Source organism: Pleurodeles waltl, chromosome 8, assembly GCF_031143425.1.
Source record: "Pleurodeles waltl isolate 20211129_DDA chromosome 8, aPleWal1.hap1.20221129, whole genome shotgun sequence".
NCBI lineage: Eukaryota > Metazoa > Chordata > Amphibia > Caudata > Salamandridae > Pleurodeles > Pleurodeles waltl.
In genome coordinates this window covers 1,416,430,860-1,416,456,505 of record NC_090447.1, presented here as the reverse complement: position 1 = coordinate 1,416,456,505, position 25,646 = coordinate 1,416,430,860, and the positions used below count along the sequence as shown (strand labels likewise).

The 25,646-nt window shown below is 43.1% G+C and overlaps 1 protein-coding gene across 1 annotated transcript in view; it reads right to left on the bottom strand.

Annotated features, from left to right (window-relative positions):
* The window catches only part of CHAF1B (chromatin assembly factor 1 subunit B), a 216,343-nt gene that overhangs the window by 81,768 nt on the left and 108,929 nt on the right, over positions 1 to 25,646 (bottom strand). The window contains exons 6-7 of the mRNA XM_069202533.1: positions 5,748 to 5,844; positions 1,717 to 1,801 (exon numbers count right to left, since the gene is read on the bottom strand). Of these exons, the coding sequence (XP_069058634.1) occupies positions 1,717 to 1,801; positions 5,748 to 5,844 (182 nt within the window). The remainder of the gene's footprint in view (positions 1 to 1,716; positions 1,802 to 5,747; positions 5,845 to 25,646) is intronic.

The window sequence follows — 25,646 nt, the reverse complement described above, 5'->3', positions numbered from 1 at the left end:
GAACCTCTCTTCCCAGGAAGAAGTTCTGCCCTCTGAGGGAACTGAGCCCATGGAGTTGGATCCTTACTAGGTTGAACTCTTAGGTCCAGGGAGACCCACAAGGGAACAGCTGTGTAAGGGGCAAGAAACCTGTCCCTCTCTTGAAGGCCTTAGGCAGCAAGCTGCTGAAGAGACCAAAGGAAAAATCAGTGGAACACATAGGGTCTATTGGGAAGATGGACTCCTTTACACTGAGGCAAGAGATCCCAAACCTGGTGCCACCAGGAGAGTGGTAGTGCCTCAGGAGTTTAGAGAGTTCATCCTGACCTTCGCCCATGATATTCCACTTGCTGGGCATTTGGGACAAACCAAGTCCTTAGGAGAGGTTAGTCACCTCAGTCACCACAGGCCAGTCTAGACTAGTCTTTGTCCAATGCAGCCAACAAGCACTGGATTCACATCTGTTTATTCTTTAGCTACTCCATAAAGATTTGAGGTTTAGGTTTTTAAATTGGTTTACTATTTAAGTAGGCCTCTGTGTAACCCAAACAGAATAGTAGTTTTTATTCATGCATGTACCTAGTTTAGTACACAAAGTACATTGCAAACAAGTCAGGTACATGACCTGAAACTTGCAGTTAGTACTTCTCACTCAAGGTATACTAGGATGGCAATCAATTACTTTACACATAAAGGCAGAATGTGCTATCCAGGATCTGATTTTCTACCACTATCTGCAGCTCAAACTATTGTTCATCAAAATGATTGGGTTCCTGGGATGCACCCCCACACTTCACCCCACCCAAATGGTTCATCAGATTTTTTTTTTTTTTATGCTTGGCAGACTGCACACTAGTATCACTTATGCAGCCAAGATGGAGAGCAAAATGAGCCCTCAAGTGATTTGGTCTCAAAGTGGCAGTTCAGGATTTGCACATGCTAGCATCAAAATACAATCTTTGTTCACTGAAATTCCTTATTGATAATTCTATATCGGACAAAAAAAGGAAAGGTAGTATTTGGGTGGGTGGGTGGATGTTTGGGAGGCTAGGGGTTATGTGGCATTGAGGCACTGCCCAGGAATGCACTTCGTCTGTCGATTAACGGCCTATGTTTGCAATATGCCCAGTGATTATATCATTTTGGACGTATGCACGCAAACAGCCAGTGAATGCCAACCCTTTATCCATTAGGCCCAAACCCACTCTTATAATGATGGACTTAAAATAATATCAAAAGTGACCATCATTTGTGGATTATGACTGGTAGATGCTTGCGTGCCTTTTGAAAACATTAGCTCTTTGTCAATGAATGGAAGGCTTACTATTTAGACAAGTAATTGGTCAAGCTTGCTTTGAAAATATAGTAAATTGTATGGTCAGGGGATAACTGGGATCAATTCATCGATTTTTCTTTTTAAGTAGTTATGTCAGGATGAAGGTCTTGTGCTACTGAGCTGTGCTTAAAGACTAATCTATTTTCTCACCTTTTATCCTCCTCAGGTTATTTTGCTAAGGCTGAAATTTGTTAAATTTCTTCATTTTTCAGACTTCATTTTTTGTAATTCTTTCTTTGCTGTGCACGAGAGGGATTGGTGACATTATCTGATCAATAAAATAGTGCGTTAACATGTCTCCTGGAGATATATCCATTTAATCTCAAATGCACATAGAAAATGCCAATACAGAAATCTCCTTCAACCAAAGCTGCATCGAAGCTTTGGAAGTAATTTATTACCTCTCCTTCTGCTGTTGCTCCTGAAGCCATCTTGCTCACGTTAAACGCAACACGCTTTGTTTGCGTGCTGTACACTCGCATAACCCTATGCAATAAAGAGTACAGTTAACCAAGCAAGAATTGGAATACAAGATATCAGAACAAACTTATCCAAGTGCATACTACGGAGCACTGAGAAGGGGAAAAAGTAGCAGTAAGAACAGAATTGTCATTGGGCAGTATTAAGATGTATTTATTGTTTAACAGTCAATATAGCCATGCAGGGATTTCTTCAATCTGCTTTAAACCGTATACATGTAAGCACATTTTTGGGAATCAAAATGATTGATTATATCGAAGGCTCAAATTATTGTGAAATACAGAAAATGTGCCATGTCAAATGCAAAGTTTAAGGACATGTACTTAGTTTCAAAATGTAGCATTTTTGAGTTTGAACGAATAATTGCTTTTAATAGCACTATGCAGCAAAACAGTAGAAAGCAAAATGTTAAATCTGTAGGAAAAGTGAAAAGTCACATACATGACTTTGGAGACCATGCCACCCTGCCTCAAGTTCATCATACCAAGATATGGAACAACCTACCTACCTCAACACAAGGTCATCCTCCTCACTTCTTGAGTTCAGCAAGAAGTTGAAGACCTAGCTCTTCATATGAGCACCTTGGGACCACATACCTTGCCCAAGCGCTTGGATACCCTCCCTGTTGATTAGTGTGCTATATAAACCAACATAGCATATCTTACTTAAGACAGAGGTAAAGGGGGAACCATACTGCAGATGTCAACTGCAGGGCTCCTCTAGGTCATTCAGAAACCCCTTGTAGAGGGTATGACTACTCTGCAGTGAAGCAGAAGAGAAAGAGGGCCTCCAGTTTGAAACTTAAGGAGTTTCCAGTAACTTCACAGCCCATTTACAGAAATGACGACCACCTCAGTTTTGGGTTTCTCCTCAAAGGAGAATCCGAGCTCTACCCCAAACCACCTACCAACACTTGTCAAGCAAGACCTTGGCTGGACCAGTCAAAGTGGAATAAGCAAAAAGGCAAGACTAGTCCGAACCTGCCTCAGAGCAGACTGATTACACAACTTCTTGCCAGCATCTTTGGAATAAAGATGGGACCAAAACGTACAGCCATTGTGCTGACATTCTGTTACCACCATGGTCTCTACACCAGAAGCAACACAATAAAATAAAAAATAAAAAATGTGTTCCAAGGTATGTTTGTAACCAGCAAACTTCTACAAAGTTGCCAGGAGAAGCGGTCTGCATCAGGCTTCGGGGGACAGAGCTTACTGACTGTTCAGGAGGGCACTAAGAAGTTGCACAAAGAAGGAGTCCAGAAGAATTGAGTTCGCTGCAGCAATTGGGAGAGACCAGCACTGCTTGGTAAGGGTAAGGCCTAGGAATCCCACAGTATTCCACAGCATGAACTCAACTTGATGTCCACACCATGAGAGGGTAACTAGAGACCCCAACGATACGCACGCTCTGATGTGAAGGCTAGCTCCAGAAGCATTAAGGGGCTATGGATTTATGTAATCTGTGTTCACCTGAAGGAAGAATGAATGAGCTGGATTAAATCCTGCTAATTTGAAAAGGTCTGTCCAAAACCGGGGTTTTCACCACTATAACCAATAGTGGGCATTTTGCTTGTTTGGACGGTGAAGTTTGTGACTGGGCAGGAAGAACCTGTCTGAGCTACGAGCACCATGACCACTACATTCTCTGTAACTGCTGCTAGCACCATCTTCACTTAACCCATTAACTGTCTCACTACGCTGACCAAAGAACCAGCAGGTTCAGCGTTTGCTCTGGACTATCAAATGGACAACATGGTACAGTGTAAATCAGAACACGGAGAGGGAGTAAGCAAATTTTCCTTACTTAGTCTAAGCACTGACTTAACTAGTAACATGCACTGGTTGATGTGATACTCAAGAGTTTCTAACCTCACACAATCTCCCTGAGAAGGGGTTGGACTGCTAAACTTCACTGCCCTAAGGGTAAAGTGCAAAACGGGATGTGCTTGTTGCTTAGTTTTGGTCTCACTACTAAGGTTATATGCCCCAGGACACCAGTTGCAAAAGGCTGAGATTGCCATATTTTGAGCTCAAACTATCGGTCTTGGGACTCCTGAAAATATTTCAAGGTCACATGATGGCTTCTCGGGAGGACACAGCATTGTAGTTCATCTGCACAGTTAATTTATTAAACCATGCTTTGTTTAGATAAGACTAAGCATGAATTGAGTAAATTGATATTAGCTGGGTTAGACAGGTTATTTTAAAAACCAAGCAGACTTCATCAGGCTGCAGGAACTTTGAGAAATTATTTCTGAGAAAATGACAGATCTCTAGGAGTTGTGAAAGTTTTTATTTGTGCTATACTATCAGTTTGAAATACACAATTATTAAGTTTGATCACTGTGTGTGTGAATTAGTTTCCAGTACTATACTTAAAGTGAATGCACGCAGGCTCATTATTATAAGCAAATTTGATGAGTCAATCGGGGAAGCGTGGGAAGGAATTAGTGCAGTTACCTAAAATAATTTACAGGGACCTTCCAACCCATAGATAGGATGTGAAAATAGAATTATACCTCTAGTAAGTGTACCTTGTTTTCATTTATAACATACTTTTATGGTAATCCCAGTTTAAATTTAAAAAAAAAAAAAAAAAGTTCTTGGTGAAACGCAAGGGATTCATCAACAGTGTCAGCAACAATATGTCTGCTACCCGAATTAATAAATATGACAGCTCTCCGACTATCATTTTAGTGGTAAATGTTTACTAAAAGAATTGTACGAAAAAGATTACAAATCTGATTGATTCACCAGTGAGAAAGTAATTCTTTCCTCCAGTCATAGGATTCTGGTAGGGAAAGCTCAAAACATTTAATGACTTAACTTTAATGCACACGAGCCCACAGACTACAGCTGAACCCCAGAGTAATGGCATACAGTGGTGTTTTCCAAACGTAGACAACAATGTTCATCAGTGTTTATTGAACTCAAAAAATTCTGAATTGCTTTTCCGTCACTTGCATTCAAAGCAAGTATTTGCAGGGCATTTTTTATTTTGGAAATTGCTTTATCACTGTCAGGTTGTTGAATTGGGGTGGTAAAAGGTGGAGATGATGGTGCCCATGCTGCTAGGATTTGCTGTGCCAGAGGACGTGGCTGACTGTATAACTGTCTGAAGTGTGCATCATGGGAAAATGAGCGAATCATTGAAAACTGAGTGCACCACTCTCAGAACTGATATCAGGTGGTACAGCAGGAAACCCTACAATTCTGCTATTTGCAGTCTGTTCAGTAATGCACTGTCAATAGCACCTCTCGTGCTCTCAACACACTAGCGTCCTTGAAAATGTCAATAACGCTAGGCAACCAAGGGGAAAAATGCGTCTGAAGCCACTTCGGGGGTGTACCAGGATCAGAATCCAAGATGTGGCTCGTCAGTTATCAAGAGGGGAAAAAAAGCTTGAGTAGGGGCTTTGCTATTCTGCAGTATGCAACCCTAATATATTCTGGGGCATTCCCTAGTCGTTTTCACCCAGCCCTACTCTCACCCACAAGGACAACTCTTTTCTAACTAATTTTCTAACATAGTTGTGTTAAAAGAAAAACAAAACAATGAAAATCACAATTGCAACTGTTTGTTTTAGATGCTGAGGGGTCTAGGGAGAGATATTAAGTGCTTAGGATTCTAAATGAACACCCAAGATAGAAAATATACTTTTGAACAAGTGTGGATTTCAATAGCAGCATCTTCTATTCCCCATGACTTAAGTACACTTGGAACCGTTTCAAATAGTTAATCATTTATGCAGACACAAGATTCACAAAAATATAACCCCTCTAATACGTTTTGGAACATATCTAGTAAAAGCCATTAGGCCTCAAGCTGATCAAAGAGAAAAAGTAAAATTAGAGCTTGTGGTCACAAAAAAAAAAAAGAAAAAAAAAAAGAAACCCACACAGTGAGCATTAGGTTTTAGATATTCTTTCAAAGGAAGGCTAGTGCTTACCTATCACAGCTAAGAGTAGCTATGAACTGGCCCAGGGGGTCCCAGGTAACACCTTGAACATAACTCTTGTGTTCATTAAATATCGACACTTTTTGCCCTGCAACAAAAGAGAATCCAAAGCAAATTCATAAACAAACAATTATGGTGGATACAGCATTTCTTCGTCAGATTCTCTTTTAAACAATTCAGTTGCTAACGTGGCTCTATGAAAAGTTTTGACATTCATGAAGGGACAGTGGGAGGAAGCGTGGGTGGGGAGGGGAGCAACAGAGGATTCGATGCATGTCAGTACTAGCAAAAATAACATCAAGGCACAAATCATTGTGGTGAGTACCTCAAGTACCCTCCTCAAAATCCCAGCTTTTGAGAATCCAGACGTTTTGCCAGGGAAATTCAATTATCAAGTGATTACAATGAACAAGAATTATTTTCAATCCCCAAAAAGTGGCCTTCAAAGATTTCCATGAGCCTTGTATGTGCTGTTTCATTCTAAAAGGTTCTACCTTACCACAAACATATGAAAGACGATTATGGCTAGTAAAGTGCACTCCACTAGCAAAAGAATTCTAATCAGAGATTTCTGCCCAAGTGTAAAAGAATACAGAGGAGAAAGAGGAGAAGAGGAAGACCAGGAGGGCAGAGGGGAAGAGAATGGAGCCCAAGCCAGGAAGGTGAATGGAGGATTGACAGGTCTAGGAACTATCTACTCTTTATTCCAGGTATACGTTTCTCTCTACCTTGAGAGATACTACTGTTATTTTGACTGTTAAGTTTAAGGAGGCTTGGTTCTTTGAAATACTAGTGGCAGGTCGTCATAAATGTTCAACTAATGACTTCTCTGTTTGAACCCCACCATAATGGAAAGGTTCAAAAGAGTTTTCTGGTACAGGTAACATCAGCTGTAAGGGAGAGTTAAAAGCACAGCTATCTGTCCTGTTTCTTACATTTAACTACAAAGATATGGCCCAACAGATTTACCCTTTGCCCTGCCTAATGGGGTACAGGAATTCCATCATACCACTATTGCTTCTTCCACTGAATCCAAAGCTTTAGGAGATTCTACAAGACTAAGCAGGTGGCAAGTATTAAATAGACAGTTTTTCACATATAGGTGTATTTTTGCAGCTTGAAGAATTTTCTGGATTCACACGCTGCGCATTCTTCTGCCATCTAGTGGTTAGTTCTGGAAGTTACCCAATTGTTTGTAATCTTGTTTTTTTGTTGGTGGGCATAAACGTACCCCTATTTGGTGTCCTTTGCAATGTTGTAGTGCTTCCTCCAGAAGCTCCCACCTTTGGTTGCCATCTTTAGTTTATTTTTTGGTTTGTATCTTGTTCCTTCCTTCGTGAATCCAGAACATTCTTCAAGCTGCAAAACTACACTTACAGGTTAGAAAATGTTTTGCAGCATGAATCTTTCCTGGATTCACATGCTATGAATAGTTTTGGCAGAGGTTAGTTGACCTTGTGGTGGTTGGGGTGAAGATTAGCATCCAGTTGTGCCTCCTTATTCATTTGATTGCCTATACAACTGCATTTTATGAACATGTGTACAGATGACCACATTGCGCCATAAATGCAATGGTTGCTCCCTTCTTCCTAGTAAACTGTGCTCTAGGTGTTGCCCTACGTTTTTCTTCTGTCTTTGTGTGGCATATCTGAATAGTTTGTGCTATCCATCTTGCAATTAAGTTCCAAGTTACTGGTCTTCCCAGAAAACTGAATGAGCAGAATAGTTGCTTTGTCTTTCCGTTTGGTCTTGTCTTCTTGATATAATACATTATGCTCATCTTGCATCCAATATATGTAATGCTCTTTCCGCGTATGATTTTGATTTTTGGAAAAACACTTTTGTATTTGTATAGTTTGATTCATCTGAAATTGTGAGATTTCCTTTGGCAAGAAGTGTGGGTCTGTCCTCATAGCAAACCTATCCTTGTGAACTTGAGTATGGTTCTTGAAGCGTGAGTGCCTGCAATTCACTCAACTTGTGCTGAGATGTAATGGCCACCGCAAATGGTGTTTTTAGTGTGAACATTTTAAACAATGCGTTGTACAATGGTTCAATTAACTGCACGAGTACCACATTTAGATTGCATGTGTGTGCTGGAACTTTCCTTGATGGTGCAATTCTCTTTACCCCTTCTAAGAACCTTTAATTACTGAGGCTGTGAAGAAACGTCTTGCCATGTAACCCCTTGTGTAGGTGAATCGCTGCAGAGTGTACCTTTAACAAGGCATATATCAACTGGCAGTCTATGAGGTGTATTAGATATTTAACACTGCTGCTTCATTTGTGTTTTCTTAATAATCAATTTAAAAAAAACACCATATGGGAGTATCTTTTCCATTTTGCAATATAGCACTTTCTGGTAGTTGGCTTTCTTGCTTCACTTAGAAAAGCCATTGTGTTTTCTGCCAATTTTAACATGTCAGAATTCTAGCTCTTCAGAAGCCAGACTCAAAGACTCTGGTTGAAGTACCCTTCCTTCTTTCATTACCAATACAACAAGACCTACTGGCAATCTTTGCATGTTTCCCCTCTGCCATTTCTATCAGTTCCAAAACCCATATTTGCCTCACCCACTGTGGGGCAATTAGTCTGAGTATCATTTTGCTTTGTCTGCATTTGCTGATCACTATCAGTGGAAACAGGGGAAAGTCGTAAGCAAATGTACCTGCCCAACCTATCCACACTGCATTCCGCAAGAATTGGTGGAAGGGCTGTCTCGAGGTAAAGCTTTGGCATTTTGTATTCCTCAGTGTTGGGAAACCCAAACGATAGATCTATTCGCAACACCCAAAGTTCTTGCTGAGTACTTTGATTCAGGTCCCATTCATGTGAGGATGCTGCCGTCTGGCCAGCTTGTCTGCCTCTAGATTGTCCCTTCCTGGGAGATAAACTGCAGTTAGTTTCATATTCCCCTGTATGGCCCACTTCCATAGTTCTTTGACTCATTTTGCTAAAGCAAGGGATTGCTTTCCTCCTGGCTTGTTGATGTTAAAGATTGTCATCGTGTTATTTTGGATCAATATTGATTTTCCTAAGAGCTCTTCCTGAAAAGCTTTTAAGCCTAAGAACATTGTTTTTAGTTCGAAGATATTGACGTGTTGTACTGCATCTTGTTCTTTCCAGACTCCTCTCACCTTGAGTGAGTATGTGAGCTCCCCAGCTAATATGTGAGGCATTTGTTGTAATAGGTTGTGTAAAGTTCCTCCCTTGAGTTATATGTGATCTGTTCTAACACACCATCTCCTCTTGCTCTTTGTGTGACAACCACTAAATCTTCCCAACTCCCTGTTGCTTGTAACCATTGGTTTTGGAGCCACTCCTGGATTGGTAGCCTCGCAAATGGGACCAGTGGTATGCATGATGCCACCTTCCTTAGGTTTCCCCAATTTCCGAGTTTTCCCCTTCTTGTATAGGGTAGTTTACTGCAGTAATGATTATTCTCTTGTCGCTGGGGTACACCTTCCCTTGGACTGAGTTTATCCGTGCCCCAAGAAATGAAAATGTCACTTACCCAGTGTACATCTGTTCGTGGCATCAGTCGCTGAGATTCACATGGTATGCATGAGCTCGCCATCTGGTGTTGGGTCGGAGTGTTACAAGTTGTTTTTCTTCGAAGAAGTGTTTTCGAGTCACGGGACCGAGTGACTCCACCTTCTGTGCTCATTGCGCATGGGCGTCGACTCCATCTTCGATTGTTTTCCCCGCAGAGGGTGAGGTAGGAGTTGTACTATAGTAATAGTGCCCGCGCAATGAAAAATGTAAGTATGTACCTATTAAAGGATTAAGTAATATATATACAAATGTACAAAATTGAAGGTAACTTCTGAACTGCTACAGGCTTCCGGGGAGGTGGGTGGGTCCATGTGAATCTCAGCGACTGATGCCACGAACAGATGTACACTGGGTAAGTGACATTTTCAGTTCGATGGCATCTGTCGCTGTAGATACACATGGTATGCATAGACTAGTAAGCAGTTAGTTCCCCATAAGCGGTGGTTTAGCCTGTAGGAGTAGAAGTTGTCTGAAATAGAGTTCTTAATACAGCTTGACCTACTGTAGCTTGTTGTGCGGATAGCACATCTATACAGTAGTGTTTGGTGAATGTGTGAGGCGTAGACCAAGTGGCTGCCTTACAAATTTCTTGCATTGGGATGTTTCCTAAAAAGGCCATTGAAGCACCTTTTTTCCTTGTTGAATGAGCCCTGGGAGTAATGGGCAGTTGTCTTTTTGCTTTAAGGTAGCAGATTTGGATGCATTTAACTATCCATCTTGCTATACCTTGTTTTGATATTGGGTTACCTGCATGAGGTTTTTGGAATGCAATAAATAGCTGTTTAGTTTTTCTGATGTTCTTCGTTCTGTCAATGTAGTACATTAATGCTCTTTTGACATCTAATGTATGTAGTGCTCTTTCAGCCACAGAATCTGGCTGTGGGAAGAATACTGGTAGTTCTACCGTTTGATTTAGATGGAATGGAGAAATAACTTTTGGTAAAAATTTTGGATTAGGTCGTAGGACGACCTTATTTTTATGTATTTGTATAAAAGGTTCTTGTGTTGTGAACGCTTGAATTTCACTTACTCTTCTTAGAGATGTAATGGCGATGAGAAAGGCAACTTTCCAGGTGAGGAATTGTATTCCGCAAGAGTGCATGGGTTCGAAAGGTGGGCCCATGAGTCTTGTTAGAACCACGTTTAGGTTCCATGAAGGAACAGGTGGTGTTCTTGGTGGTATAATTCTTTTAAGCCCTTCTATGAATGCTTTGATAACTGGTATCCTATACAAGGAAGTTGAATATGTAGTTTGCAGGTATGCAGATATTGCTGCAAGGTGTATTTTAATAGAAGAGAAGGCTAGCTTTGCTTTTTGTAAATGGAGCAAGTAATTTACTATATGTTTTGGAGTTGCCTCTAGTGGTTGTATCTGATTATGATGGCAGTACCAAACAAATCTTTTCCACTTACTTGCGTAGCAGTGTCTAGTGGATGGCCTTCTGGCCTGCTTTATGACTTCCATACACTCTTGGCTAAGTTGTAAGTGTCCGAATTCTAGGATTTCAGGAGCCAGATTGCTAGATTCAGCGATGCTGGGTCCGGGTGTCTGATCTGTTGGTTGTGTTGCGTTAACAGATCTGGTTTGTTGGGCAGTTTGATGTGTGGTACTACAGACAGATCTAGCAGTGTTGTGTACCAGGGTTGTCTTGCCCACGTTGGTGCTATTAAAATGAGTTTGAGTTTGTTTTGACTCAATTTGTTTACTAGGTAAGGAAGGAGAGGGAGAGGAGGAAAAGCGTAAGCAAATATTCCTGACCAGTTCATCCATAGGGCATTGCCTTGGGATTGCTTGTGTGGGTATCTGGACGCGAAGTTTTGGCATTTTGCGTTCTCTTTTGTTGCAAATAAGTCTATTTGTGGTGTTCCCCAGAGTGTGAAGTAGGTGTTCAGAATTTGTGGGTGGATTTCCCATTCGTGGACTTGCTGGTGATCTCGAGAGAGATTGTCTGCCAGCTGATTCTGGATCCCCGGAATAAACTGTGCTATTAGACCAATTTGATGGTGGATTGCCCACTTCCATATTTTTTGAGCTAACAAGCTTAACTGCGTTGAATGTGTTCCTCCTTGTTTGTTTAGATAATACATCGTTGTCATGTTGTCTGTTTTGACAAGGATGTATTTGTGGGTTATGATTGGTTGGAAAGCTTTTAGTGCTTGAAAAACTGCTAATAATTCTAGATGATTTATATGCAGTTTTGTTTGATGTATGTTCCATTGTCCTCTTATGTTGTGTTGATTGAGATGTGCTCCCCACCCTGTCATGGAAGCATCTGTTGTTATTACGTACTGTGGCACTGGGTCTTGGAAAGGCCGCCCTATGTTTAAATTTATACTGTTCCACCATAGAAGCGATAGGTAAGTTTGGCGGTCTAGCAACACCAGATCTAGAAGGTGACCCTGTGCTTGAGACCACTGTGAGGCTAGGCACTGTTGTAAGGGCCTCATGTGCAGTCTTGCGTTTGGGACAATGGCTATGCATGAGGACATCATGCCTAGGAGCTGTAGTATTGTTCTTGCTTGTATTGTTTGGTTTGGAGACATGTGTTGAATGACCCTGTTGAAATTGTGGATCCTTTGTGGAGTTGGCGTTGCTATTCCTTTTGTCGTGTCTATTATGGCTCCTAGATATTGCTGTACTTTGCTTGGCAGAATGTTTGATTTTGCAAAGTTGACGGTGAACCCTAGATTGTAGAGGGTTTGTATGACTTGATTTGTGTGGTTTGAGCATTGTGTGAGCGAACTGGTTTTGATTAGCCAGTCGTCTAGATACGGGAACACATGTATTTGCTGCCTTCTGATGTGTGCAGCGACTACTGCTAGGCACTTTGTGAATACTCTTGGAGCGGTTGTTAAACCAAAAGGCAATACTTTGAATTGGTAATGTATTCCTTTGAATACAAACCTTAGATATTTCCTGTGTGATTGATGGATTGGTATATGGAAATATGCGTCCTTGAGGTCTAGGGTTGTCATGTAGTCGTGTTTTCTGAGCAATGGTAACACTTCTTGTAGTGTGACCATGAGAAAGTGGTCTGATTTGATGAATGTGTTTACTACCCTGAGGTCTAGAATTGGTCTCAGTGTTTCGTCCTTTTTTGGTATCAAGAAGTACAGTGAATAAACTCCTGTGTTTATTTGTGTGCTTGGTACTAATTCTATTGCATTTTTTTGCAGTAGTGCTTGAACTTCTATCTCTAGAAGTTGTGAATGGTATTTTGATAAATTTTGTGATTTTGGTGGTATGTCTGGAGGGAATTGCATGAATTCTATGCAATAACCATGTTGGATAATTGCTAGGACCCATGTATCTGTAGTTATTTTGTCCCATGCTTCGTAATATTGATGTATCCTCCCCCCCACTGGTGTTGTGTGGGAGGGGTGAGTGACGTGTGAGTCACTGCTTGTTGGTAGTGGTTTTGGGGCTTTGAAATCTTCCTCTATTCCTAGGAAATTGCCCCCCTCTATACTGGCCCCGAAAACCTCCCCTGTACTGTCCCTGGTAGGTGGGCGGTGCGGACTGTGAGGTGCTAGCTTGTGTGGCCTGACCCCGAAACCCTCCTCTAAAAGGTGTTTTGCGGAAGGTGTTATAAGATCCTCTGCTCTGCGGGGAGTAGAGTGCGCCCATGGCCTTGGCAGTGTCAGTGTCCTTCTTGAGCTTTTCTATAGCTGTGTCGACCTCCGGACCGAACAGAAGTTTCTCGTTTACTGGCATGTTAAGCACTGCCTGCTGAATTTCTGGCTTGAATCCAGACGTTCTGAGCCATGCGTGCCTACGGATGGTAACCGACGTATTAATGGTTCTTGCGGCCGTGTCTGCTGCATCCATAGAGGAGCGTATTTGATTGTTGGAAATGTTTTGACCCTCCTCAACAACCTGTTTTGCTCTTTTTTGCAGATCTTTTGGGAGATGTTCAATGAGATGCTGCATCTCATCCCAGTGGGCTCTGTCGTATCGCGCTAGCAGCGCTTGTGAATTTGCGATGCGCCACTGGTTTGCTGCTTGGACAGCAACCCTCTTCCCGGCTGCATCGAACTTCCTACTTTCTTTATCTGGGGGAGGTGCATCCCCAGAAGTGTGTGAGTTTGCCCGTTTTCTGGCAGCCCCTACCACCACAGAGTCTGGTGGCAGCTGAGAGGTGATGAAGACAGGGTCCGTAGGAGGCGCCTTATACTTTTTGTCCACCCTAGGCGTCACTGCCCTACTTTTAACTGGCTCCTTGAAAATGTCCTTTGCATGGCGTAGCATGCCTGGGAGCATCGGCAGGCTTTGGTAGGAGCTGTGGGTTGAGGAGAGGGTGTTAAATAAAAAATCATCCTCTACTTGTTCCGAGTGTAGTTCCACATTATGGAATAGAGCTGCTCTAGCCACCACTTGTGAGTAGGCTGTGCTGTCTTCCGGTGGTGATGGCCTAGTTGGGTATGTGTCTGGGCTGTTATCAGACACTGGTGCGTCGTACAAGTCCCACGCATCCTGATCTGGGTCGTCGTGGCTCATGGCGGTGTGAGCTGGCGAATGTGACGGGGTGTAAGTTGGCGAAGCAGGAGTTACAGGTGGAGGCGAGGGAGGAGGTGTTACCTTTTGTGTTGTTTGTTGCTGAGGAGTAAACTGAAGCGTTCTCTTTCGTTTGACAGGTGGAAGGGTACTGATCTTCCCAGTCCCCTGCTGAATAAAGATACGCTTTTGCGTGTGATCCACGTCAGTGGATTGCAGTTCTTGTTCAAATCTATGTTTCTTCATTTGAGAAGACATAGAATGCTCTTCGGTATAGGAGCCAGAAACAGGGTCTGATGTCGCTTTTTTCGGCTCCGAAAGCCCTGTCGATTGTTTTTTCGGCTCCGAGGTAACCTTCCTCTTTTTCTGTGCCGAAAATTCTTGGCCTCTGTGGTCTTCGGCGCCACTGTCTCGGCGTCGATCGGTGTCGACACCGAACTCTCGGTGTCGATGCTTCTGTCTAGCACTCTCTCGGTCCCGAGGAGGCTGCGTGCCGGTGTCTCGACCGAAGTCGGACGATCTCGACACTGAATGGGCCTTTTTCGGTGCCGATTGTTGGTCACCGAGAATTTGGGTGGAGCCATGGCCGGTTGGCAGTGGCGTCCCCTGGGCCTTCTTTCCTTTTTTAAGGTTTGATCTCGACGTCTTACTCACAGTTCTTGTAGAGTGTAGCTCGTCGGAGTCTGAATCCTGGATGGAAAAGGATTCCTCCTGTTCCTCTTCTGTCTCGAACTGTGGACGCTCTTTTGGCGTGGACGCCATCTGGAGTCTTCTCGCTCGACGGTCGCGCAGAGTTTTTCGGGACCGGAACGCCCGACAGGCCTCACAGGATTCTTCGCTGTGCTCGGGTGACAGGCACAGATTACAGACCGAGTGTAGGTCCGTATAAGGATATTTGTTGTGGCATTCGGGGCAGAATCGAAACGGGGTCCGATCCATCGGCGTTGTCCTCCACGCGGTCGGGCCGACTAGGCCCCGACGGGGTGCCGAAATCTACCCCGAAGGGCACCGAGGCGCTTCGATGTTGAACGCGTCGTCGTATGTGTCTATCTCTAACCGGATCGCAACGATACCGTCGAAAATCTTCCGTCTTCAGCTATCTTTCCGTTCCGAAACTCGGAGCGACAGGAACACGTCCGAACCCGATGGCGGAAAGAAAACAATCGAAGATGGAGTCGACGCCCATGCGCAATGAGCACAGAAGGTGGAGTCACTCGGTCCCGTGACTCGAAAACACTTCTTCGAAGAAAAACAACTTGTAACACTCCGACCCAACACCAGATGGCGAGCTCATGCATACCATGTGTATCTACAGCGACAGATGCCATCGAACCAATATTTTTTGCTCTGGTATTGGAGATGACTTGTTTGTTTATTAAGAATCCCAAAGCGAATGAAGTTCACAGTACTTGCTGAATATGCGCACTGCACTTGTTGTGGGAATCTGCGCTTATTAGCCAGTAGTCCAAGTAAGGATAGACCTGTATGCTCTGTCTTTAGGTGTGCTGCTATTACTGAGAGACATTCTGTAAACACTCTTGGCACCGATTTTATCCCGAATGCCAATACTGTGAACTGATAGAGTCTTGTTAACAACAGGCCTGAGATATTTTTTGCAATTTGTATTCATTGGTATGTGCAAGTAGGCGCCTTAGGTCAACAGATGCCATGTAATTCCCATTTTGCAATTGTGGTAGGAACTCCTGCAATGTTGTCATTTAGAATGTTGAGTCTTCATAAACTTGTTTATAAATCCGAGGTCTATAAATGGCCGTAGAGATCAAACCACCCTTGGAATTAGGCAGTATGTCAAGTAATTGCCCTTATTTCTTCTTTTGCCACTGTCTAAATCGCTTTTTTTCTCCAGCAATTCCTTTAGGATCCATTTCTCGGATGTCTTCCTCACATTGCTGGTTTGTGTAGGAGTTTAAGATTGTTGTGTTTGCCTCTCACTGAAGCTTTGTGGGAGTTTGTAGACTGTTGTGAAGTTACTTGCTGGTGGGGTTTGAGCCTCCCCCATGTGGCTGTACTCTGCCCTGTGATCTTCCACAAAAGGACTGTTGTCCTTGCTGCTGGTACTGCAAACTCTGCTTGGTTGTGGATGACTGCATGCTTCCCTGGAACATTTGGTGGCAAGTTCCAGACTGGAAGCTGCCTCTCCCCCACGGGCCTGCAGGGTGGTACTGTTCCCCTTCACATACCACCTCAAAACTGCAAGGTTCCCATTGATTTTGCAGTTTCAATATCTTTTTTGAGCTGGTTCAAGGTGACATCCCCAAACTCCCAAACAATTGCTCCTCATTGAAAGGGGTATTTAGTATTTTTGCCTGTACTTCAGGGTTCGAGCCTGAAACTCAGCCATGAGTGGCGGCATAAGGTGATGCCCATCATCAGTTGGCACCTGGATGTGTCTGCCGATTTGAGGCATGAGTTGGCATTGTTTTGTCCACCGTCTGCCAGGTGTCCGGCTCTCTTCCTGTATTGTACAGGCAGGTGCTTCATTAATTCAGCCATCTCTTCCCAATGCTGGTGGGTTTGACTATTTATGAGGGCATCTGAATTTGTGATGTGCCACTGGTTTGCCATACTGCGTTCACATTTTAAACCAATGATGTCCGTCCTCTTGTTCTCCCTGCCAGAAGGTGGGCCAGATGTAAATGGGATGTTGGCCCTCTTCTGTGCTACTGAAGTGGTAACCGAATCACCCGGCACCTTACCCTTTATGTAGGCTAGGCCCTTTGTGTATGTTTTCTCCACCCTTGGAGTCACAGCTTTACCAAGTGGCAGGTTCTTTGAAGGCTTCTCTTCCCTGGTCTAGTACACTAGGGAGCATTGGCACTTGGCTCCTGGTTTGTGTGGGTAGAAGTGTTTCCAACAGGAAACAAGACTGTGGCCTTTCTTCCTCCAACTGCAACCCATTTTTGTCCATAGCATTTTTATCATCTGGTTATAGACTCCAATGTCATCTGACCCAAGGCCATAGATTGTTCCCGGTCATGGAGGAAGAAACGTAGGAGATTCAGGGCAGTGCCACAGATCCCGAGCTGAGAAAGAAGGTTCAGTAGCAACTCATGATTTACAGTATCAAATGCTGATGATATATCAAGTAATCTAAGTGTTGCTCTCCCTCCTTTGTCCAGTAATGATCATATCTCCTTCAAGGTCTTAATGAGTGCAGTCTCTGTACTGTGCCCCTGATCTAAATCCAAACTGTGTTGGATCAAGCAGGCAGTTAGTATCTATATATTTAATTGGCTGTATATTCATAATCTTTTCCACAATTTTGGCTGGCAGTGGTAGTCATGATATAGGCCGGTAGCTGTTTGGGTCCAAGACATTAAGGTTAGGCTTTTTGATGAGGGGCAATCGTGACCAGTGTACGGGTAAAATAGCCATCTTTGAACATGCTGGAAACAATTTCAGTTAAACAGAAATTAGGTTAGGTTGACCACCCACAGCAGGCAAGGATAGTACGGGGATCCAGATTTGGTAGACTTAATTAAAAACATACTACCTCCTCCACTGAGGGAAGGTGAGAACTACTCTAGGGAGTCCCAACTCAGGGAGTTGGCTATGACTGACTTTTCACTGCCTAAAGGAGTATTATTTGAAAATCTATTGCAGACTTGTTCTACCTTGTTTTGGAAGAAATCCACCAAGAGTATCACAAAAGTCTTGGGTTTTACCAGCCAGTTTATCAATCACTGGTGTGGACAGAAACTACTGTCCTGATTAAGTCCTTCGTAGAGTGTTTTGAGTATTCCATTTTGAAGTGTAAAAAAGGATGATTTTGATATATAACAATAGGTTTGTAGTCTCCTGTTCAAGGACCATTCCTCAGAGCTTTGGTACAATCCGGCCAGCTATTCCTCTTCATAGAAGCGCTCCTCTTCCTCTGGAGTTGGAGGAAGCTCAATCTCCGACTTTTTTTCTCACCCTGTTCCTTCTGTGTTGAAGTCTTGACGAATGCCTAATGGGGTTTTCAAATTCCATCGAAATCATCCTTTGATAGAAAGGTGTCCATTTTGACTTCGAGATGCCTCTTCTTGATCTCTACAACCCGTTCTTCTGCATTAAGGTTTGCTGTTGTGTTTCTGTTCAACAAGTCCTTGGAACATGTCTTATCCTGCTGCGATGTTCTTTCTACCTTTTCAATGTCAAAATGTCTTTTCCTCCCATCCTTCAAAGACTGATTCTTCTGGAGACTTTCCTCCTGTGGTATCACTTTCGAAGGGATCTGAGGGGCTCCTTGCCTCGGGGCATGCCTGCAGTCGGCGAGCATTTTGCCTTCAAGTCTTTTTTTTTTTTTTTTTTTTAACTCTGGCATTTTCTTAGAGGTCGATGACACTTACCTCGTGTCTCCGTCTTTTTGGCTGCCTGGGTGTTGACGATCTGCATGTTGGCGTCCAAACTTTTCTCCTCTGTGCTCAAGAAACCCAGGTCTACTGGGGATGAGCTTGCCTCTTTCTCGGTCAACCTCCACGTCTTCAACGTGAACACGGAACAGGCATTGCAGTCGTCGTTTTGATGGTTTATTGTTAGGCAGGTTGCAGACCAGGTGTTTGTTCTTGTGCAAGAATTTGTGGCAATTCAGGCAGAACTGGAATAAAGACTCTTCTATCAGTCCACATAGGGAGCCCACTGCACGGGCATTCTTGAAAACCCATTAAGGAAATTCTTCTCCATCTCTTGAATTCTCCAGTACTTCATTGTCTGTGTTCTCTGAATTAGGTGAACTTTGGGTGAACCTCTCCAGAACTTTTCTCAAAACTTCTTCCTTGTGTTAGAGAGCCCTCAACAAAGCATCCAGACCAAACAGCAGAAAAAAAAAAAAAACTGAAGATGGCGACCAAAGGTCGGACCTTCCAGAGGAACCTGTACAACTCAACAGGGGACACCTAATGGGGTTCATAGACGCCCAACAACAAAATTATGACTACAAAAATTGGAAGAAATCCGGACTAAACCACTATATGGTGGAATAATGCATAGCATGTAAATCCAGAAAAGATTCACGCTGCATAACTTCACTATCTGTGAAGGCCCTTCCAAAAATATTGCAGCTACTAAGCCAGGCGTCTCCAACTAGTAGCTTGTGAGCCACCGGTAGCTCTACAGCTAACTATAAGAAAATTACTTACCTGTAACTTTAGTTCTCCAGTATTGGAATCTTTCATAGATTCACATGTGTCAATCATTCCCCCTCATCAAGATGTGACCCCGGAGTACCTTTATTTAAGTAGTATTAACATAGGTTTAAACCTAAAGGCCCTTGGGCCTCGCAGTTTAGCACTATCAGAGTCATTTTAAGAAAAAGGACCAAACGTAGGACCCACCAATCAGATGACACCACCCTCTAGGAACCTTCTTGAGAGAAGATCTAGTTCCTTAGATTTTCTAAGCACAAGTGCATAGAGGATATAAAAGTGAAAAGAGATGAAGGTGAGCTTCTCTGGGGAGGAAAGCGGGCCGCATGTGAATCTATGAAAGATTCCAATACTTGAGAAATAAAGTTACAGGTAAGTAACTAATTTTCTTACTCCAGTATTGGAACTTTCATAGACTCACATACTTGAATCAGAGTAGTAGGCAGTACTGATGCATGTTGTGTAACACATCTCTGTTCAAAACATATATTAATCGCATGTCTAAATAAACATAAATAACTTAAAAATCTAAACATTAGAGACTAGACTTATGAGAATTTACCATGCATTTCTAAGGGCTGCCTGGCCCACCGCCACCTCTCCTTGTGATAATCTATCCAAGCAGTAATGTCTGGTAAAAGTATGGCAGCTTTTCAAAGTTGCTGTCCTACAAATGTCTTGGAGCGGTACACCTGTAAACAGTGCTGCTGATGAGGAAACTGCCCGCTTTGAATGTGCATTAACAGAGGTTAGCAGTGGCTTGTCCACCACCTGAAGGCAAAACCGGATTGCTGAAGAAATACATCTAGCAATGCTCTGTTTAGAGAGCGGCTGACCCAGTCTGGGTGCGCTGAAAGCCAGAAATAGTTGGCTGTTTTTTTGCGAAATGCTTTGGTCCTGTCCAGATAGAATTTAATACATCTTTTAATGTTTAAAGAGTGTAGAGCCTTCTCCGCTAGAGTTGTAGGGTTTGGAAAGAATGTCCAGAAAACTAAGGGCTCATTTAAATAAAAGTCCAAGGGGACTTTTGTAAAGAAATGCAAGTTTGTGCGCAAGATTATTTTATCTTGTTTAGTCTGTAAAAAAAGATCTTGTATGGATAGTGCTTGTATCTCACTGACACACCTGGCTGATGTTAGAGCAATAAGGAGAGCTACTTTCCAGGAAAGGAATTTCATAGAAGCTCTATGTATCGGTTCAAATGCCTGCTTCATGAGTTGTGCAAGAACCATGTTTAGATTCCAGAAGGAAGGTGGTGGTGGTCTGAAGGGTGGAAAAACTCTGAAAAGCCCTTTTAGAAATTGTTTACCATTACGGAGGTGAAGTCTGACCGTCTATAAGATGCAGTCACCACCAGATAAACCTTTATGGAGGAATGGGCAAGACCAGAGTGCGCCAACTGTTGCAAATAAGGCAATATTTGTTCCGGTGATGAGGAAATAGGATCAATTTGTTGTTGTTGGCACCACAAACAAAATCTCTTCCATTTACAAGAATAAGTCATGTTTGCGCTAATTGCTCTGGCTTCTGACACCATCTCTGCACTTCTGCGGAATGTTTAAGTGCAAAAACTCAAGGTGCTCAGGAGCCATGCTGATAAAAGCATCGATTGAGGATTCGGATGCAAGACTTGTCTGTTCATTGTTCGCAGATGTGGAGATGTTCTCAATGGGATGCGAGGCTTCACTGACAAAAGAAGCTCTGTGAACCAATGCTGGCGGACTATTAATATCAGCGTGCATGGATCTCTCCATTTATGTTAGGACTCTCGGGATCAATGGAATGGGCGGAAAAGCATAGGCAAAGATTCCAGACCATGTTATGAAAAACGCACCCCCCCCCCCATGATCCCCTCGGATGCCAGCTTGCGTAATATTGGCATATGGTGTTTGACCGGCTGGCGTATAGGTAGAGGTTGGGTGATCCCCACTGGGAAAATATGTGGCTGACCGCGGACTGGTCTAGTTTCCATTTGTGACAGATTTTAGTCTGCTGAGCCAGTCTGCTACCTTGTTCTGGATGCCTGGAAGGAGAACTGCTGTTAGGAGTATGCCATGCTGTACAGCCCAGTTCTAAATCTCCTGAGCTTCCTTGGAGAGAGGAAGGGATCTTGTGCCTCCCGGTTTGTTGATATAATGCATTGTAGTGTTATTGTCTGTTCTGATTACCACTTCTGTATCGGCTATCTTTGGAAGGAAAGCCTGCAAGGCTTTGCGGACTGATTTTAGCTCTAGCAGATTGAGTGCATTGTTTGAAAGGATGGTGGCCATTTGCCACTTATCTGCAGGTCCTGCAAAACCGCGGCCAACCCTCCAGAGAGGCATCTGTGGTGATTATACACGGGGCTGGGCGATGAAAAAAAGATAGGCCGACGGAAAGATTATGTTTCTGAGACCACCACACCAAAGCCTTGGAGATGGCCAAATTTTGATGTGATCTTTGAAGATCCCAAACCCTGGACCCACTTAATATTGAGCTGTTCTTAATGGGGGTTCATTTTGAGTCTGCAGAAAGGAATTAGAGGTATGCATGAAAACATCATCCCCAATACCAATTTGAAACTTTGCACTGACTTTGCCAGAGATAGCAGTTTTTGCTGTCTTTCCACAATGAGGCAGGTCATGCTGGATTGAGTGTCCAGGTTAGTCCCTAGGAAAGTTATCATGCATGATGGCTGTGGTTTGGATTTCTCCCAGTTTAAAGTTAGACCTAAGCTGTTGAGTAAGACAATGCACCTTCTTGCTGACCTGCGAGCTGCAGAAAAGGTGCTCGCTTTTATCAGCCAGTTGTCTAAGTATGGGAATACTTGATGTTTCCTTGTCCTGAGAAAGGCTGAAATAGTAGCAAGACACTTAGTGAATATTCTGGGAGCTGATTTTAGACTGAATGGAAGGACTCTAAATTGAAAGTGGCTTCCGGATACCACAAATCTTAGGTACTGTGTGGGCTGGATGAATTGGGATGAGGAAATATGCATCCTTCAGGTCTAGGTTAGACAGTTTCCCTGGTTCAACTGGAGGAAGTCCTGTAGGGTGATCATGCGGAACTACTTTTTTCAAATAGGTGTTGAATTCTCTGAGATCTAGGATTGGTCTCTCCAGTCTTTCCATTTTTTTTTATGAATGAGTAAGAATCTGGAGTAAAATCCTATCCCTCACTGTGACAGAGGCACCTTTTCTATTGCGCCAGTGAGGAGCATTTTGTTGATATCTCTTGAGTTGTTGTAGATACTTTGGGGAAGTTTTGTGAGGAGGATTGCGAGGAGGCATTTGGACAAACTCCAGTGTGTGTCCACATTTTACCAGCTGTAAGACCCACTGGTCCGATGTTATGGTTTGCCATTGCTGGAGAAATAGTGAGATCTTTCTGCTTTAATTTGGAGATGGTTGTTTGGGGGTAGCCAGAGCCCTGGACACATCATGCTCTGCGAGCAGAGTCCTTAGTTGGAGGAGCTGAATGTCCCCTGTCGATAGACCTACTGTAAGCCGCTTGCAGATGTGGTCTTTGGGAGTATTGCTGTTGAAGTTGCTAGGAGGTAGATGCAAACATATCCGAACTGCTGGTAGGCTACCCTATATGAAGGCACTCCGTGCCCTCTTGGGCTCGAAAGGAGAACTTACGAAACTGGAGTGTTCCCAAAGATTTTGCCGTCTCAGGTCTGATTTTATCTACTGTAATGCCTCGTCAATATGTTTACCAAAAAGCGCTCGACCATCGAATGGAAGATCTAGTATTTTATTCTGTACTTTCGGACAGAATAATGTGCCCTTCAGCCAACCTTGCCTTATGAGGACAGCAGCCCCTGCAAGCTGACGAAACACAGTAATGGCTATGTCCATCGCACAATCCATTATCTCTGCTGATGTGTGTTCTCCCTCAAGCAATGTCTTTCTAGCCTCTGCCGTAATGTCCTCCGGCAATTGATCAAGATATGGGGCGCGATGCCAGCCCATAATTGGCTGTCATATCGGGCTAACACTGCCAGGGAGTTAACCGCTCTTATAGTTAGACTAGACATTGAGGAAAATCTTTTTCCAATATTGTCTAATCGTCTACCCTCTATCAGGAGGTGTAGATGGATTTTTTGATCTTACCGAATTTGGGTGAGGGTGACCAGTCAAGCATGCTGGGCATCTTCAAGTGCTTTATACTTTTTATCCAGGCGTCGAAGCACTGCTGTGACTGTCGCTGGGTTTTGAATGCCCTTCAAACCTTCCTCCCATATGTAACCTACTAGTGACATTGAGTGTACTGACTTTTGGAATGGTTCCTTAAAGTCATATAGAAAACAGTTTGCTTGGATGGCATTGGAAGTGTGAAACGCTTAGCTGTGGAATCCTCTGATGTTCTCTGGAGGTGAATCTACTTTTGAAGGTGAAGGAGAAGGTGGAGCTGGAATAATATACTCATCCCACTCCGAATGGTTGTCGAGGAGCTCACCTTCCTCTTATTCTCATTCTGATATGTCAGTCTCATGTGGAAGGGTCATATCCGGTGTGGCCACATTCGTCAGCAGTAGAGTGGTTGGTCTCAGACACAGGGTGGATACCCGAGAAACTGGGATGAGTGAGATTGCACCTCTTCTGTAGCAGGAAAGTGCCTAATGTCATCGGCTAACATTGCTCCAAGATCGGATATTAAAGAGCTCAGCATATATAAAGCCTCTTAATATGCTTGATCACCTGCGTAGTATTGTGTGTCATAAGTTTTGCCGTACTCATCACCATTGTATTTTATGTTCAACTGTGAGGGACTGTGCTGTACCAAATGGACCCTCATCATCCAATTAGTCACCCTCCAGGAGATAGACAAATTAGAGGGGTTATCTTACTAAGAGAAGTATACTCCAGTGTAATAACTGTTTCTTGACTTTTGCATGATTTTTCCCTCGTCGACGTTGCTCGTCAACGGAGTCGTAGACGCCTTTGTCGACAGTATGACAGGAGCAGTCGTCTATGTAGTCCTTTTTGATATCTTAACCGTCGACAGTTTTGTGTTGGAAGCTACAGTCGACGGGGTCGTCAGCGATGAAGACGGCAAGGAGGAAACCGTGGTTACCATCGAAGACAATGACAACGTTTAGTTCTTTTTCTTAAAGTGACTGATAGTGCGCTAAACTGAGAGGCCTAAGGGCCTTCAGGTTTAAACCTATGTTAATACTACTTAAAGGTATAGGGGACTCCCATCTCGACAACGGGAAATGATTCAAGCATGTGAATCTATAAAAGTTCCAATACTGGAGTAATTACCTCTTCTGAGTGCAACCCAGTGAACTCAAATTTGAAGCCTTTACTTGGTTGAATTAATATGTGCATATCAAAATTGAAAAGCATGTGTTTGAGACTAGAATGTGTGTTTTCAAAAGTCATAAGTTAATGTTTGGGGGAAAATGGCTGAATTTCCAAATCCTATGCAAAGCTGATATTTGACTTAAAAAAGGGAGACTTATTACTTATATTATTAACTTGGTGCTAGGAAAACTGCTGGCAAGTCTGTTATGGGCTATCCTTGTTAAGACACCACATTTGCAACACATTTTTACATTGCTGCTGGAAAACATGCCTGATGAACTGAAGTAACCACTGCTGATAATCTTGCATATGATAGGCACTAATGTAATCTGGTCTTATATGGTTAGTATTACAACTCTAATAATATAAGTAGCTCAGGAGTATTTTCCCAGAACACAAGTAGCTCAAATTACAAAAAAAGTTGGAGACCCGTGTACTAACCAGTCCGGTCCAATTTTTCAGCCCCTTACTGACCAGGGAAGCAGTCAGCTGCGAAAACAAATACATGCATGCCATGTCACAGGACATTTTTAGCAGCCTTCAGTTGGCTGGTAGGCTGGTATGTGATGAGACGATTGGTGAGGAGTGCAGGATGGCAAGACCCTAATGTTCAATAATCCTGGCATGCTGGAGTAGGCAAATGTATAGCAGGGCTAAGGAAATCCTGCAACAGCAGCATCTGTTTTACCCTCCGAGCCTAGCAGTCATGGGGAAATCTATCCAACATTTGAGAAGGAGAAAGTCAGACTGCAGGAGGGCTTCTTGTGCTTGCACACAGTGAAAGTTTAGGAGACTATGATTATCTGTTTTTTTCATGAGGCACTATTATTCAGTGAACAAGCTCAGGCTAGAAATCTGTTTGACTGTGCTATATATCATCATAGCCCTCATCAGGAATAGATGTGATAGTGAGAGCTGTGAATAACTAGAAATGTCTTTCTTTATACAACTATTATGCTCAGTCCTTGACTTAGTTTCACCCTTCTTATTTTCCTGCTACTTACTTTGACAGCTCAGTTAGCAACCTACTGTGCAGCACACAATGTTGCACAAGGGCACTGTGTTGGTAACACATTCCTAGCCACAGTACAAACAAATGCAAGGTAGAATAAACACAGTTGGGGGCCTACACAAAAGCCATAGCCCCAGTACGAACACATGGAAGGAGTAGGCTATCATTTTAGAATAAAAACATGTCAGGAGACTACACACAATCAGCAAAATGAGTGCATCCGATACTAACTTCTATCCGAACAAGCCATTGCGGGTAATTCTAGTGGTTTCATTATCATTTCTCAAATCACTGAAGATGAGCAGGTGGTGGAAGGTTGCTGAATTTCTAGCCCACAGGTATGTACTTAAATCCCTGATGATGAAACCAAGTCCAATTGATCAGTGACAG